The sequence below is a fragment of the Stereum hirsutum genome (genome assembly GCF_000264905.1).
Source record: "Stereum hirsutum FP-91666 SS1 unplaced genomic scaffold STEHIscaffold_25, whole genome shotgun sequence".
Classification (NCBI taxonomy): Eukaryota; Fungi; Basidiomycota; class Agaricomycetes; order Russulales; family Stereaceae; genus Stereum; species Stereum hirsutum.
Genome location: NW_006763155.1, coordinates 85,871 through 101,547, shown reverse-complemented (window position 1 = coordinate 101,547; position 15,677 = coordinate 85,871). Strand labels below are relative to the sequence as shown.

Sequence of the window (15,677 nt, the reverse complement as noted above, 5' to 3'; positions counted from 1 at the left end):
TGCGAGACGTCCGAAGCTGACTGTTTTCTTTTTTTTCGGATTTATCGTTGTATTCATCCAGCGGCGACATGTGTCCAGATCTTCTACGCCTAGAGGATATACACCCTCAGAAAGTTGGAAAAGAGCATCATATGGAACTTTGTCGCCCCGTACGTCTCTCTTTCTACTCCCCATCTTAAGACCTGAGGCCTGATCGACTGCACGGATTGATCTGGTTCCTTCCCATCGGTACCCTCCACCCAATCGGCCGACCCGCTCAAAAAACTCGCATCCTAGTCGACACGACCACAGAAACACCGTCAAAGCTGCCCTTACTACCATCGGCGGTGAGATTGCTCGACCATTTTATCGCCAGGCTGCTTCACAGGCATAAGGTGGAGGTGACGTAGCGCCTCTGTACTCCGTATGTACGTTCGATCTTCACTTTCCATTCAGGTTTAGGCAGCGGCTATTGTGTATCACATATTCGGCCAAGATATACATGCTCAACGCCGCCGTTATGTGAATCCCATATCATTCCTCTGATCCCTCTTCCACTTCCGTATCGCTCTCAACATCTCTCTGTGCCTCCTCCAAATCCTCCTCGAGCTCCTCATCCACCTCCTCCCCCAATCTCAACTCCGTAATCCAAACCAACCCCCTACAAACCCAAACCTTCTCAACCCTCAACCCCGCCTTCTTCGCTAGTACACTCAACTCATCCACCGTCCTCTCTTTCCCGGTAAATGTTCCCATTATGCTCAAGTCCCACATATGCGCGAACCTTGACGCATCACCGTAGTTCGCAGGGAGAGGCGCAGGGGCGTTCAAAGCGGGGAATGTCGTAGAGCCAAAGGTCGTGTGCAAGATTTGGTCACAGATGAGGATGCGGGAGGTTTCGGGTTGGATGAGCAGGGCGGGACGGAGTGCGCGGAGGATTTTGAGGCAGTTTTTGTCGTTCTGGTCGTGTCTTGATAGGATACATCGGCATTGATCAGTCGAGGATGCATGTATGTACAATAAGAAGGGGATGACGTACAGAATGTATCGTAGAATGTAGACTTCGGCACCTGGGAACGGTTGTTCCGTGAAGAAATCGTGTACCATGAGCTGCACGCGGCCTGCGTTGAGTGCTTCGGAGTACTCCTTTTGCCATACTAATCGAGCTTCTGTCACGACGTCCGGCTGGTCTTGGATGAGAAACCTGAGTCGGGGGTACATGCGTGCGAGATCGAGGCTCATGCCCCCTGATGAAATTTTACCGGGAAGGAGTAGGTCAATACGAGCAGTCGTTGATGGGACGAAGGGAAAGTTGGATATACCTACGCCACCTCCGACGTCGACGATCGTTGCATCTCCGAGTTCGGCCCAAGGGTAATCTGCCCGCCATGACGCAAGATGAGACGTTTGATTGTGTTATGTAGGCTGAGCACAGGATGAAAAAATTGACCTGCATACAACGGCGGCCATATCGACAGTGGAGTATCGAAGGCGAGCTGGAACGCAGTTTCGAGAGGAGCCTGGGAATGAGTCCGGGTGGGGTCTAGGACGACTTCGGGCAGTTTTCGAGAGGTTTCATAGGATAGTACACCCCTGTTGAGACGGCGTCAGGTACAGGGTCTAGTGAAGTATTGGAAAGGGAGCCGGGGGAACAGCGAGAGAACGTTGAGAGAACGTAGGACAGAGGTGCGTACATAGTGTGGCTTATCCATGCCTGGAGAGGTTCATTATTGACTAGACACTTGCTCGTCGGGGTGTTCGCGAAGGTATCGGGAGAGACTTCAGAGAATACGTGAGCCGTACAAAGGCAGCGAAGAACGCTTCCTAATAGCGACCGGAGTCTTGTATCAGGGTAATATGACGAGACAATTCAACGAAGGTATGCGGACCTAGTTTTTGCGCGTTTATACCTGTCCTACCCGCCAGTGCTAGTGCTTCCAACGAAACACCCTTCTCACCACCGTCCTCCTCATTGTCCTCGGCCAAGATATCTGGAATTCCAGCCTGAACGGCGATGTGCAACGCACGAGCCTCGTAGAACTGGGCAGCGAGCTCCATGAGGCGAGCCTGAGGATCTTGAACGATATCAATTATCATCCCAGCTGCGCCTAGCAACGTACGCCGAGCTTCGAAGAGACGATGAGATGGAATGGAACCAGATTTTGTGTCGTCCTCAAAAGAATTGGATAGCGCATCGTCGATGAGCCATGATTGGATGACTTCCTCAGATGCGTCTGAAAGCAAGCGGACGAGAGAGCGTAGTTGTTGCACTTTATCCTGGATAGAGAGCATCGTAGAGGAGTCTGATTTGTGAAGTAAAAAGCCTTTGGCAAAGAACACGCGATATCCGAGCTGCGAGCATGGTGGTCGCAGCCGAGAAGAAGAGTGGTGGTTGGGAACAAGCTGCCGATGCTCTGCGATATGGGAGATAAGATAAGATAAGATGTCGCCACGCGATACAGATCTCCCCCGCTCAAGCCTCAGTTCAAAACGTTCATGCCACAGAACTCAGAGCTTCATGTAAACACAATCAACGACGACGCTCGTCACAATATTGAAAAAATACGGACAAGGTTGTCGTCGGAGCTGGCCCTAGGATCGCTCTCGCCGCTCGGTGCGTCACATCCACCCTTTCTCGCTCTCGCGCACGTCTTCGTTGTTGAATCTCTTACGAACGAGCCTTTACACCCAGCTTCTCTGAAGATCCGGATGTTACGGTTGGTGTCATTCACACTGAGAATATGAGACCAACATGGTGTTTATCATGGTCCCCAGTGCGTTCTCTCTCCCTCCCTCTCCTCTCCACGTTCTCTTCTCCAGAATTTCTACGCCACACTGGCCCTCCGTTCTGAATCGCGTCCGGTTATGTGATGTAGACATGGCACGTATGACATATAACAATCCTCGCGTCGACTGGAACTTTTCTAACGCTCCTCAAGCCGGAACTGACGCTCATAAGATTTTAGAGCCGAGGTGCGTTTTGTCCTGGTCATCGACCTTTAGGGGCGTGTTCATTGAGGGGGTTTGCTTATAAGGGTAAGCTCGTCGGAGGATTTTCCCCTGAGAGCTTCGTTTCGTCGTGTTGTGACCAAGTGATGGGATGGTAATTTGATCATCTGGCATGGGGAACGTGAGTACGATCCGTTCTTTCTTCTTCTTCGTACACCGCAGTTGGTATTCTGACGATGTATGCGCGCCTCCAAATGGCCCTTCAAGCAAGGAATCCGACGGTACGTCCGCCCTGTCCATCGATCTTCCTTCCTCCTCGTGCTCACGCATTCCCTTCACGCCATGCGTTTATCATACTACAGTTATTGAATCTTGGGGAGATTCAGAGACGGAAATGACTCCCTGCCTTTACATAAAAAGGTGCGCCTACCTTCTCTTTTCTCCCCATTTTCATCGAAAGCTGACTCGTTTCGTTGTTCGACCAGTTCGTGCAGAGAATGATCCGTGGATGAAAAGAGGTTGTCGGTGCAGAGTCCGTCGTGGTACGTTTACCTTCTATATTCCTTGCTCTCACTTTTTTCTACCTAACCTATCTTCTAACCTGATATCCCTGCGTACCCTCTTTATACTACCCCGACCAAACATCCTTCGCACCACATAAACCATACCTCTTGCGTTCGTCACAACCAAGAATAACCACGCAGCTTGCTCTCCTCTTTTCCACTTTCTTTCGACATGGTCTGCGAGACGCTGGAGCAGTTGTCGAGCGGGTGGAGCAGTATGCTGCAGCTAGAGAGAGATAGGAGAAGGAAGCCCGTTTTGCGAGAGACAGGAGAAGGACGAGGTGCTGAAGAATATTCGGGTCAGGGACGTCGCTGGAGAAGCAGATGAAGTGGTTAGCAGATTCTCAGCATACGCATATCGAGTACGTGACCTCGTATCGCATTCTCTACTTCTTCCAATCATCCAAAATCGTACGGATCTCCCTCGCTCCCCAGACCCCTACAAACCTTGGCGTCTTAAACTTCTCTATATCGCCGCCTCTAATCCCTAATCTCCAACCCAGCCTCATACTACTACACCCCACCGGACATCCTACACACCCTCTCCCGCAGTCCCGTACATACCTCCTCCTCCTCATCGACCGACGAACCCGCCTACCTCTCCGACCTGCTCATCGCCGGAATCTGATTCTGCGAGCGCCTGATCGAGGTGGCGCTGTATGACGACGCGGGAGGCGTGACATATAGATGGTCCGAAGGGCGGATGAGTGAGGGCGCGGTGGAAGAGGTGGAAGAGTTCGTTAGGGCGAAGGTGGAGCGATCTATCATCCGATCGGCGTTACGGGGATGGGGCCGAGGAATGGGGGGAAAGGTCAGTGCTCGTTTGCTTCGAGCTCGACCTCTGTACAAACGACGTTGACTTCGATATTGTCCATATTACCTGTCGTAGCCATGGACGTTATGTGGGTCTGAGAGGCAGTGAAACAGATTGTCCTCGTGCCACCTCAATATGCGCCCATCAGTGGTCTGTTCTCGGTGCAAGATATTTTTTCTGCGAATAAGATCATATTTCCTGATGTACTCATCAAGCTCATTCTTGAAGCTTCCTCTTCAATCTCGACTCAAAAATGACTGTGTTTTCTCCTTTCTCTGAAGCTACTCTCGTTGCTCGTTTCCTACTATCGGCTTGGTACGGTGACATAATTCGTTTCGTGGACCACTGGAACTATGAAGTTCTCTCCCATTACAGTTGTGGGTGTATGCAGTATTAAATATATTCACATGTACCCGGCCTTACTCGGCTTTCAGAAGAGAAACATTGAATATGCGAGGGTCATTTTTCATCCTTGGCCTCCTCGGAGGTTCACAACTGCAGGTACACCGCCATCCCTATTGACCCAATGCGTACATCGGCATACACAGCATCGCCCCCAAATGCACCACACAGACTTCTTCAATCCCACGGCCTGCCTCTCAATCACACCACCATCATCTACTGCGTTCTGCACGACCTTCTACCATCCTTGACCTACCTCGCAATGATGTCTGGCGATTTCGATCAGGACCAGTTCCCGGCGATATTCAGAGACGCCATTAAACAATATGAGCAGCACTCAAAGCATGAGCTTGGGGATCTCGTCGTTATACCCTGTGATATCGACAGTCTCAAGTACGACATCGATCTTCGCCAAGACGTGTTCTTGACTTTCCAGAAGAAAAGGGAGACAATATACAAGGCCTTAACGCCCGTTGTTGAGCTCGTCAAGACCATTTCGGATTCCGTTGGGGATGCTGCGTCTATGATACCGGTAAGCTCCTGAGTAACTGATTTTATCTTCGCTTGCACTGAGAAGCTTCATCGATATCTTTCACCATATGTAGCCCATTGCATTTGCAAAGCCTGTCCTTACCGCCGTCAGCGGGCTCATCGCTGTATGCCCTCGTCTAGAATCATCATAATATGGAACATGCTCTGATGCAGATTGTTTTCATCAGGCAGCGAAAGGTGTCGGGAAGAGCTACGACTCTATCATTGAGCTCTTCGAGAGTCTTACGCATATGCTCAGTCGTTACAAGATACACTTTGACCACGAGATTACGCCATCGATCAAGGAAAACATGGTCAAAACCCTCGCACACATGCTCGTAATCATGGGTCTAGCTACGAAGATCATGAGGGAAGGTCGAACCGGTGAGCACGCTAGATAGACGTGAAAGTCACATATATTCCCGCTACTTTAGTAGTGGGTCTTACAGGAAGTATCGTTTGGTTTTTGGCGGAGAATCGTGCAATTCCCTTACATGGAAATTGCTGAGTCAGAATCGGATCGGATCTTCCGCGCTCCTTCCGCGCTCATCATCGCACGTGCAGGCTCGGGTGCATTTGTCTACTGTACAGTTGTGGCTGCCTCTCGCGCGTCGCCGTCTTCGTTCTGCTTTGCTTTCTGCAACGTCGTCCATCTTCGCCCATTCGCGCTACATCCAATATCATCGCTTTCTGTCTTGCTATCACTCCTCCCTCGCTCTCTGTATTCAGCCGTTTCGAGGCCTTGATGTGCTCATTCTCGTAGAAGTTACTCCGAGATCTCTTCGCGCTTTTCGCTACTGCACAAAACACAGCAAACTCTCAATGTTGCTCTCAGAACCTTCCCGCTACTCTGTTGCACTCTGAGATCTTGTAATTCTTCCCACTGATTGTGGCTCTTACCATTCACATAAGTTTTTTCTCGGTCATATCGGGAACTTCTGGTGTGGACTGGATACCTGTTCGCCCTCCACATGGGATGGGTCTTCTATACGGCCTGATGCTTCGTGTACGTCCCTTTTCCTTCTCATACATTGTCTGTCTTATGTGCTTTCGCCTCGTAGTGTTTCTCGTTACAAGTGATTGTCGCCCTCCATCTCTCCCACTGCTCGACCACCTCGGTCTTGAGCAACCACCTGCCGCCCAAGTGGGCTCTTCTGCTTCCCATGTGGGACGATTTACTGCTGCCCATGTGGGTTCTTTGTCTTCTGCTCCTTCGTCTGTCCGTTGCTGCACCTACCCATTCGTCGATGTCTGTTGATTGTAGTAATACCTGTGTATAATATTTTTGTCTCAGTTGATGGCTATTGTCAATTGGATATAGTCTCTGCTGCCCCTTCCGATACTTTGTGCATGGTTGCTCCTATATTTTGATCAACAAGCATTTGTTCCCGGTCCCTGATGATAGTTCGCTGTGCATGCATGCATCCCAATCACCAGTCGAAGAATACTGAAAGCTCGCATCACAGCACTTAGGAAGGAATATTCATGTAGTCGGCTGAGCCTTAAAATGAATGTGCTGCAAAGCTTTCGTCAAAACACGAAGGTTGGCCGCAGCTTACTCTCCCATTATTTGAGCAAATATCAATTATTATGTTCCGTGAAGTTGCATTGTCTGATGCACTGGTTGGGTAGTACGAAGCATTAAAAGTCAGTTCGTGGTCATCCTTCCAAGTAGCGGGACCTGCCGTTCACCGGCCTTACACCTGCGTTATTGACATGCGAAAGTACGATACTTCAAGGCGCTGATAGGCAAGAATGGCGACGTTCAAGAAGCGCTTGAGAAGCTTTCGCGTTTGACTCTGCAGGAGGATCGACTGGTATCTGCGACAACACTCTCCGTAACGAACGATATCTTGAGCACGCTATCGGACCATCTGACGGGTATGAGACACACCATTCATTTTCCGAGAGTTGCTCATTCGTTACCTCCTGTTTTAGAGGAATCAAAGGAAACACAGAGGAATATGCTTATAACGATTTGCAACGCAGTTGAAAGATTGAATGGTTGGTCTCATATTAAATTTCCCAACGTAAACTAATCCATTCGTTAGATAAATCTACTGAGGCCCAATCAACATTGGAAGCAATAAGACGTTCGGTTTGCCAAGCTGTAGAATGCAGTCGGTTTGAATCTTTCGTCGGTACGTGCCCTGCTAGTATGGGGTGATGTGTTGACTTACGCACTGAATGTGACTACCAGAGGATCAGGAGCGCGTCAAATTCATATCCTGGTTATCAGCTCCAGACGTCTCAACTAACCAGCGACAGGCTCGTGAGAGGCACGCAGAAGGGACCGGAAGCTGGTTTCTAAATTCCCCCACTTTCACAGGATGGAAGAACGACGAGAAAACTGTTATGTGGTTGTCGGGCGGTCGTAAGTCCTCGTCCATTCGCTGGTTGCCCGCACTGACTAGTACTCAGCTGGCTGTGGAAAGAGTATCTTGAGGTAAGTTAAATACTCTTACTCACCTTTGGACGGCTGAACGACATATACGCCCTACCAGTTCGACCATCATCGACGAACTCGAATATGTTGCCGCTACTGATCAAACGAGCGTCTCCGTCGTCGCATATCATTACTTCGACTTCCGTGATCCCACGAAGCAGTCATGTGAGAGTCTTATCCTCTCCATCATAAGACAACTCTTGGATCACTCGATCGAGATTCCACATGTGCTGCGGATGCTGCACCAGCGCTGTCTCGGCCAAAGGAGCTTTTCCCTTGGTTCTCTGCAATCCACTCTGCGTGAGATGCTCGACCTATTTGACCACGTGTATATCGTCATCGATGCACTAGACGAATGTGCAGAGGAACAGTGGGGCAGTATTTCTAGCTTTGTTCGCTCACTTTCTGGATGGTCTGTCAGTGCAAATACGCATCTGCTGCTGACTGGCAGACCCGAGACGAACATCCGAAAATGTCTGGAACAACTGGTTCCTTCTGCATATGTAGTGAAACTTGGGTCGGAACTTGGAATGCGTGACGATATCATACGTTACGTCCGTTCTACAATTCGAGGCGACAATTCCGACTTCAAAAGGTGGAAGGCCGATATATTGATGGAGATTGAAAACACATTGGTATCAGGTGCGAACGGAATGTGAGTTATTCTCTGATGCTCGTAGTCTTCGAAAAACTTCTCATTGAGTACTATCAGGTTTCGTTGGGTCCATTGCCAGCTCGAGGACCTCAGAAAATGCCTGGGTCCAGCTGCTCTTCGTCAAACACTGCGTACTCTGCCCAGAACACTCGACGAAACCTACGAGCGCATCCTGGGTAGGATCCTCAATTCACCCAATCAGGAGTACGCAAAGCGTATTTTATTGTGGTTGTCATTCTCCCTGCAGCCCTTATCTCTCAAAGAGGTTGCTGAGGCTTTGGCATTTACGTTCGACGACCAACCGCATTTTGTCATCGAGGATCGTTTGCCTAACCCACCCGACGTGCTGAGCATTTGCTCTACGTTGGTAACCACTACCCAGAACTTCCTGCAGTTAGCGCATTTCTCAGTCAAAGAATACCTTGTGGATACCCGTGTCAGAAGCGCTCACATCTCTTGCTTTTTCTTGAACGAAAATTTGGCCCATGCAGTCATTACCTATGCATGCTTAACGTATCTCATGCAAACCTCAGAGCTTGTCGGACAGAAGAAGACGCCCAGAACTTCTGATTTTCCTCTACTGGAATATGCTGGTGTCTGGTGGATAAAACATGCTTCGCATGTATCCCAGCCCTCTGAAGGTCTTCAATCCATTATGGGTGAATTTGTTGGGTTTAGCGGGAAACACGGACATTGCGTCGAGTTGTGGTGTCGACGCTGGTATAATTCTTACTGGAAGCTACCGACTGTGCTGTATTGTGCTGCGTTCCAAGGATCTGCGACCGCAGTCCGAGCTTTGCTTGAAAAGGAGAGCGATGTCGAAACACATGGCAGTTCACTTCATGTTGCTGCATTACACGGACATGAAGCGGTCGTGCGAATATTACTCGAGAAGGGGATCGACGTGGACGTATGGGACAGTAAATACAACACTGCACTTGAGGCAGCAGTGTACGGTGGTCAGAAGAACACGGCGAAGCTGCTTTTGGAAAAGGGGGCAGATGTCAACGCCCCGGGTGGCTTATACGGAAGTCCACTTCAGGTAGCGTCGTATCGAGGTCACACGTCTATTGCGCGGCTTCTACTCCAGTATGGAGCCAAAGTGAATGGTACCGGTGGTGCATATGGCTCTGCGCTACAGGCTGCAGCATACCGTGGACAAGAGAATATTGTGCAGCTACTCATCGATCATGGCGCCAACGTGAATCTGATTGGCGGTAAACGGGATAGCGCTCTACATGCAGCACTGACAAATCGTCAACAAACCATCGCTATATTGCTAATTAATAACGGTGCTGATGTTTGCACGCAACAAGAAGTATATGGAACCCCTCTCCATTTTGCAGCCTATCGTGGCGCGCACGAGACTGTACAATTGCTGCTTCAGAGAGGGGCAGACGTGAACGCGCTAGGTGGTGAATACGGCACGGCGCTGCAGCCAGCTTGTCAAAGTGGAAATGAGTCTATGGTGCAACTGCTTTTGGAAAAGGGTGCCGATGTAAATGCACAGGGTGGTAAGCTTGGAAACGCGCTTCAGGCGGCATCGAGGCGAGGCGACCATGCGATTATGCGACTCTTGATTGAAGGCGGAGCGGATGTTAACATGCGAGGAGGGATATACGAAAGCGCACTTAGAGCAGCATTGACCGGACCGAATGACAACGCAGACGCAGTGAAGCTCTTGATAGAGTCTGGAGCACGGAGAGAAGGCCTTTCTTTCCGTCATGTACGATCAGCAGCGGATGTTGAACCATGCGATCAACCTGGAGGCCATTCATCGCAATTTTCTAGTTTCGTGTATCTTTCTCAACCGTCTATAAATTGGTAATCAGATCGATGCCACCTACTTACCTACCCATGGGTTCAGTAATCAATATTCAGTTTAAAGTCCTCAATATCTCATAGGCACTTTGAGCAGTCGTACTTGGATGCCCGCTGCGTACGTATTTCATAGGATGGTGCACGTCAAATTGTGGATATGGTAATTATGACCCATGAAGAAACAGTGCAAACATATTGTCCATACAGGTTTCCAAGAGACAAGATTTATCTGGATTTAATCGATGCATCTATCTTCTGTGGCTATGGTTTATCAAGGTTGGCGTCTAGACATCGGATCAGAAGACACGACGATAATTCAACAATGAACTTTCACAGGGATTTATTGAAACTATGTCAGCTCACTAGATATTGAGGCGACGGACCTCGCTAAGTATTAGCTATCGAGACTTCAGAACTACGGTGGAGATGAGTCCTGTGTTCGAGCTCCTGGTAAATCAGGACGGAGGAGAAGAGTCATCAAAGGATGAGGTATGTAGAGGTGAGGTTAAGGGAGTGTCAGAGTGGATGGATGGTGTGGCGTGACGTAACGTGACGTGGTGAAGGCCAGTCGTAGGGAGGGCGAGGGCGAATTGAGTTCGGCAAGTTTCTATTAGAGCATACGGGCGTGTCAGTACCAGCATGGATTACTGATGTGGATACAAATCATGAACTGGTCGATGAGATCAAATCATGGATGGAAGAGAAGGACAGTGTCCCAACCTTCTACCGCCATATCCCCAATTTGACTCTCGCCAAGGCTCTTCCCATAACATCTATCCCTTCGACTCGAGGCCCTGTCTCACCGTTCTCGCTCCGTCTTCCGCTCGTTTCATTTAATTCACGGGACTCAACCGTTTGATACCTCCTGCATCCAAAAGCTCTTCAATAAAGCTTCAGCTCGCTATCTCCCCGAATGGTGAAGAACGAAGGGCATCTAGGTCTCCAAACGAGGGAAGTTGGAAAGGCAGCTGGAACGGCCAAATGGGACGGGTAACGGGACCTAAGGCTCGTTTGTGAGTCGATATGTGGAGCTGGGTTCAGCAATTGGCTTTTATCATTAGATGCCTTCAGAGGGATGTGAGAAAAGGATGCTGGCTAGTAGACATGACGTCGAGTACGATTCCTTCGGTCCAAGAGGGGTCGGAGGATGCAAGGAGATGACGAACTGTAGGATTTTTGATATTGTAATAAGGTACATATGCTCGTGTCGGATGGAGAGCGTGTTAGAAAGAGCATCCTGCTTTGGCCTTGATGAAAGCCAGTTGAACGGATCTGGCGAGGTCTGGCGCGAGGATCCTTGCTCGAACCTTCCGATTGTGGCGCCAAAAGACTCTTTTTGGACCCACCACCAGTAGGCTGTGCTTACTCTCAGTGGTCTGCAGCGGTGCTCCGTCGAATGTCCCTGCCACTTGTGGAAATTCGTTGACCCCTTGAGTATGTATAAAGCGGGAGCCGAAAAAGACGACGGTGGGAGAGATGCGTATGTGTTTGGACGCCGTAGAGGTAATGTCGGATGAGTACGCCTTATATATTCGATGGAGTGAAAAAGATCGGGTTAAGTGCACGGAAGACAGGGGTGGATGATGTGTGAAAGAGGCGCAATGAAGGGCTCCATCGACCATCGAATCCATCCTACTCCTATATATGACATCCGTCCTGATATATCACGACGTATTGAGTAATTCGTCCTACTCTCGTTTCAGCCACAGCCCATGTTCATTTCTAGCTCACAAAAGAGAAGCAAGTGAGTGGCGAAAGAGTGGCGAAAGAGAAGCCGAGTGGAGAAGACAAAGAGAGAGATAACCTAAGGATTTGAGCAGTGGGGTTGACTGGGAAGCTCTGGATTCTCGTTCCGGTACTATTGTCTGAGAAGATGTGGTAAGTCAGAGACTCAGAGGATCGTCAGAGGCGGACGACGACGACAAGAACGCGTTTAGCGGTGCGGTGACAAGCGCAAACAAATATCACGCTTTGAGCCAAGCCAAAGGCATCTCCGATCAAACGTCGACCATACTCTTTTCGAGCCTTCGCTGCAATCGAAATACCTCTTCTGCTCCTCCTTCTTCCGCAGATACGATCTCGCATTGTATATCAATCTGAACGCGATTGTGGACTCCATCAAGCCGGTAACGTCGCTGCTTGAAATGTGCCCGCGGTGGCTCTCTATCCTGCCGTTCGACCATGCCTCGAACGATGCCTTTGCGGGTCATGAAACACCTGGTTTTTCAGAGATATGCATTGCTGTCTCTTTATCACTGAAACTCCACGCTTTCTGGATAATACCCGGCGATGACGACGGCCGATTGCTGTCTGTAGTCAATGCGCACGTTCTATCCCTTGTCTTTCACACTTAGCTGATTCTTTCCTTTGTATATCTCTGCTCGATAAGTCCTCGCCACATGGACGTCTATTGCCTTCACGTGTTCATCCACCCACATCGCCTCCCCATTCTGAACCATTCGGTGTGCAGTCTAGCACTTCCAAACCCAGTCAATCCGATGCCTCCTAGTAACATCGACTCAGTCAAATCGCGAGAACAACGGGTTCAAATGCGACCTACATCTTGTCATGGCCCTTCGTTGCCCGTTGTATTTGTCCCACCACAACCCTTCCTCCACGAAAAGTTTCGGTACGAGATGGATCGAAGATCGCAGGCGGTGAGGTGGTCGGAGGGCGTGTAAGATGTTTCATATGACTGGTGGGCTGGTGAGTAGGACCTATATGAACGTCTAGTTGCTGGGGGCTAAACGAACGCCTCGATACCAGCGTACGTCTACTCCAACCCGCTCTGTGCACTCGCGTTGATCCCCCTTTTGCACGCCTCACTTTTTTCGTCACGGCACCACTGCGAATTCCGCCTGCTCTGCTAGCGCCACCGCCACCTCCACCTCGTCCACTGTCACCACCGCGATATCTCTCAACACAAATACTGCCACTGCCTTCAGCTCTACCCCTTCAGCCAGAACATTTGGCATGTCTTTGACCTCCATAATGGTATCTTATGCCTCTTCCAAACCCGAAGAATGACGTCATGTTCGATTTGGAGAACGGCAGGACGGAGGCCGTGGCTTGGACGAAGGAGTGGGTGGTGGATAGGTGAACGGTCGAGATACAAACGGGTGCGTGTACCAGTGGATATTTGAAAGCGAGTGCTCAGAACAGGGGGTCCACAGGAATGACTATGAGGGCGGTATGAGCAGTGGTATAGGTGGCGGTGGCGAGGAGGGTCACAATTGGCGAATGTGATTCTTTGAGATGCGGTTCTGAACGACGTGGCTAGAGGAGATAGTGAAGGCGATTTGAAGAGACGCGGTGCAGCTCGCGGTGATCCTTTTGGCGGTGCAGCCTATGAATTAAAGCGAGACGACGTCTTGTGAGACGTTGGTGCAGCTATCCATGATTTCGTGTTGAGTTCCCGTGTATCAAGATCTGTGTTTGAGGAAGGGTTCTAGCTGACTACTGACGATACGATTCATCTCGTTTTCACAAGTAGTTCCGCTTCTGGTCCACCGTGTACATCATATACGTTTCTTCTTCAATGAGTGGAATCTTGATCAAAAATGCGCAACCGTTTACGAAGCACCGTCGAGACCTATAAACGAACGTCCGACTCGAGATGAACCATTTCCTTTCGTCTAGTTTCAAGGGCTTAAATTATGCTACGTTCCTTGTAGACGACTCATCGCACCATTTTTCATGGCCGTCCAGAGGATCAGCCCCACTCCTTCCACTTTCAAGCATTCGCTTTGTCTCACATTCGGAAGCCCCTCCTTCTCAGTACGACTACCTACACCCTCATCGCGCCTTTCCAACTAAGTGCTCCACGCAGCTCAGACATGGATAATGATCTTGGCGGTGTAGTGCGCTCGGCCTCTTTCTTTTATGGGAGTTCATTATGAATATCTTCCTGAGTTCCAACGACGATATGCGTACACCCATTTCCGTCACCAACTTGAATTACGCTCATGATTGCTTTGTCGACCGCTTCAGTGCATGTTGCCCGAAAAGGTGCGGATGACAACGGCTTGCATTTGAGGTGTACTTGTGTCGCAACGCGCCTAGCTCCATAGCGACAAATACCTCATTATTTCTGAGTTCGCGTTGAAGTGCGTGCCGCAGCCTTTGTCTACTTCGCTCGTGCGTAGTCTCGTCTTTCAATCATCATCTCTTCAACTCTTTATGGCTCATAACTACTTATTTCCGCTGGTAGCGTCGTCTGGGAGGCATCAACAACATCATCTCCGTCGAGTCTGAGGATGGACATTAACGATCTCGTTTATTACCAACAACTCATGAAGTGCGGCTCGCTGAATGGGAACAATCATGACTGCTCCTACATCCTCTGACGGCTGGCGGAACGTTGCGATCCAATGCACTATGACAGAACGGTGACAGTCGGCATCTGATCCATCGCGCCGCCGTTAGTGAGACCAGACCCTACAATAACGATGACAACAGTGCAATTAATGATCGCATGATAAGTGGTCATTCACCCGCCTTGAGTCCTTTAAGGGGACCTTGGTGGCGGATGCGGGGATTGACCAGAACTTCCCTGGCGGGACGCGTCACGGTGGCTCATGGGTATTTCCGAAAGTTCTGAGGAATCTGTCCTGCGGCCCTGTTTTCTTTGCATCACGGTGAGGTTATCTATACTCCTCTGCGTGTCAGGATGTTCATCGCCGAGCACCCGCTTGCTCGTCTCCACCACCGCTACCTGCAGCCCCTCCGCCTCTGTCCACCGGCCCTGGCTCTCGTATATGAAGGCGAGGATGGCTATCCTCGTCAGTGTGTCAGGATGCTCCTCGCCAAGCACCCGCTTGCTCATCTCCATCACCGCTACCTGCAGCTCCTCCACCTCTGTCCACCGGCCCTGGGCCCAGTACGTCGAGGCGAGGTTCGCGATGCTCGTCAGCGTATCAGGATGCTCCTCACCAAGCACCCGCTTGCTCGTCTCCACCACCGCAACCTCCAGCCCCTCCGCCTCTGTCCACCGGCCCTGCTTCGAGTACGTCGAGGCGAGGTTCCCCATCATCGTCAGCGTGTCAGGATGCTCCTCGCCAAGCACCCGCTTGCTCGTCTCCACCACCGCAACCTCCAGCCCCTCCGCCTCCGTCCACCGGCCCTGGCGCTTGTACATGAAGGCGAGGTTCGCCATCATTGTTAGTGTGGATGGATGTTCCTCGCCGAGCACCCGCTTGCTCGTCTCCATCACCGCAACCTCCAGCCCCTCTGCCTCTGTCCACCGGCCCTGCGTCGAGTACGTGGTGGCGAGGTTCGCCATCCACGTCAGCGTGGAGGGATGCTCCTCGCCAAGCACCCGCTTGCTCGTCTCCACCACCGCAACCTCCAGCCCCTCTGCCTCTGTCCACCGGCCCTGCGTCGAGTACGTGGTGGCGAGGTTCGCCATCCACGTCAGCGTGGAGGGATGCTCCTCGCCAAGCAACCGCTTGCTCGTCTCCATCACCGCAACCTCCAGCCCCTCTGCCTCTGTCCACCGGCCCTGCTTCGAGTACGTGG

General features: G+C 50.6%; 3 protein-coding genes across 3 annotated transcripts in view; 1 reads left to right on the top strand and 2 right to left on the bottom strand.

Moving 5' to 3' along the window:
* Nucleotides 1-448: 448 nt before the first annotated feature.
* On the bottom strand, nt 449-2,342 carry STEHIDRAFT_150922 (S-adenosyl-L-methionine-dependent methyltransferase). The gene is made up of 6 exons (XM_007311274.1): nt 1,869-2,342; nt 1,674-1,803; nt 1,430-1,572; nt 1,302-1,358; nt 1,019-1,226; nt 449-949 (listed from the first exon to the last, which is right to left on the bottom strand). Exons 1-6 carry the CDS (start codon nt 2,269-2,271, stop codon nt 514-516), a joined length of 1,377 nt encoding a protein of 458 aa, XP_007311336.1. The 5' UTR covers nt 2,272-2,342; the 3' UTR covers nt 449-513.
* Nucleotides 2,343-3,663: 1,321 nt separating this feature from the next.
* STEHIDRAFT_116443 (uncharacterized protein) lies at nt 3,664-11,019 on the top strand (the record flags this gene model as incomplete). Its single annotated transcript, XM_007311273.1, has 18 exons — nt 3,664-3,790; nt 3,995-4,047; nt 4,129-4,302; nt 4,381-4,393; nt 4,587-4,620; nt 4,807-5,239; nt 5,313-5,363; nt 5,427-5,622; nt 6,988-7,119; nt 7,290-7,379; nt 7,439-7,612; nt 7,660-7,684; nt 7,743-8,339; nt 8,397-9,126; nt 10,294-10,320; nt 10,368-10,436; nt 10,527-10,649; nt 10,735-11,019. The coding sequence occupies 18 exons, from the start codon at nt 3,664-3,666 to the stop codon at nt 11,017-11,019; spliced, it is 3,333 nt and encodes a 1,110-aa protein (XP_007311335.1).
* Nucleotides 11,020-14,667: 3,648 nt separating this feature from the next.
* STEHIDRAFT_135692 (kinesin light chain) overlaps nt 14,668-15,677 on the bottom strand; it is a gene marked incomplete at both ends in the record, with an annotated part of 4,007 nt that continues 2,997 nt past the window's right edge. The window contains one exon of the mRNA XM_007311272.1: nt 14,668-15,610. Within this exon, the coding sequence (XP_007311334.1) occupies nt 14,668-15,610 (943 nt within the window). The remainder of the gene's footprint in view (nt 15,611-15,677) is intronic.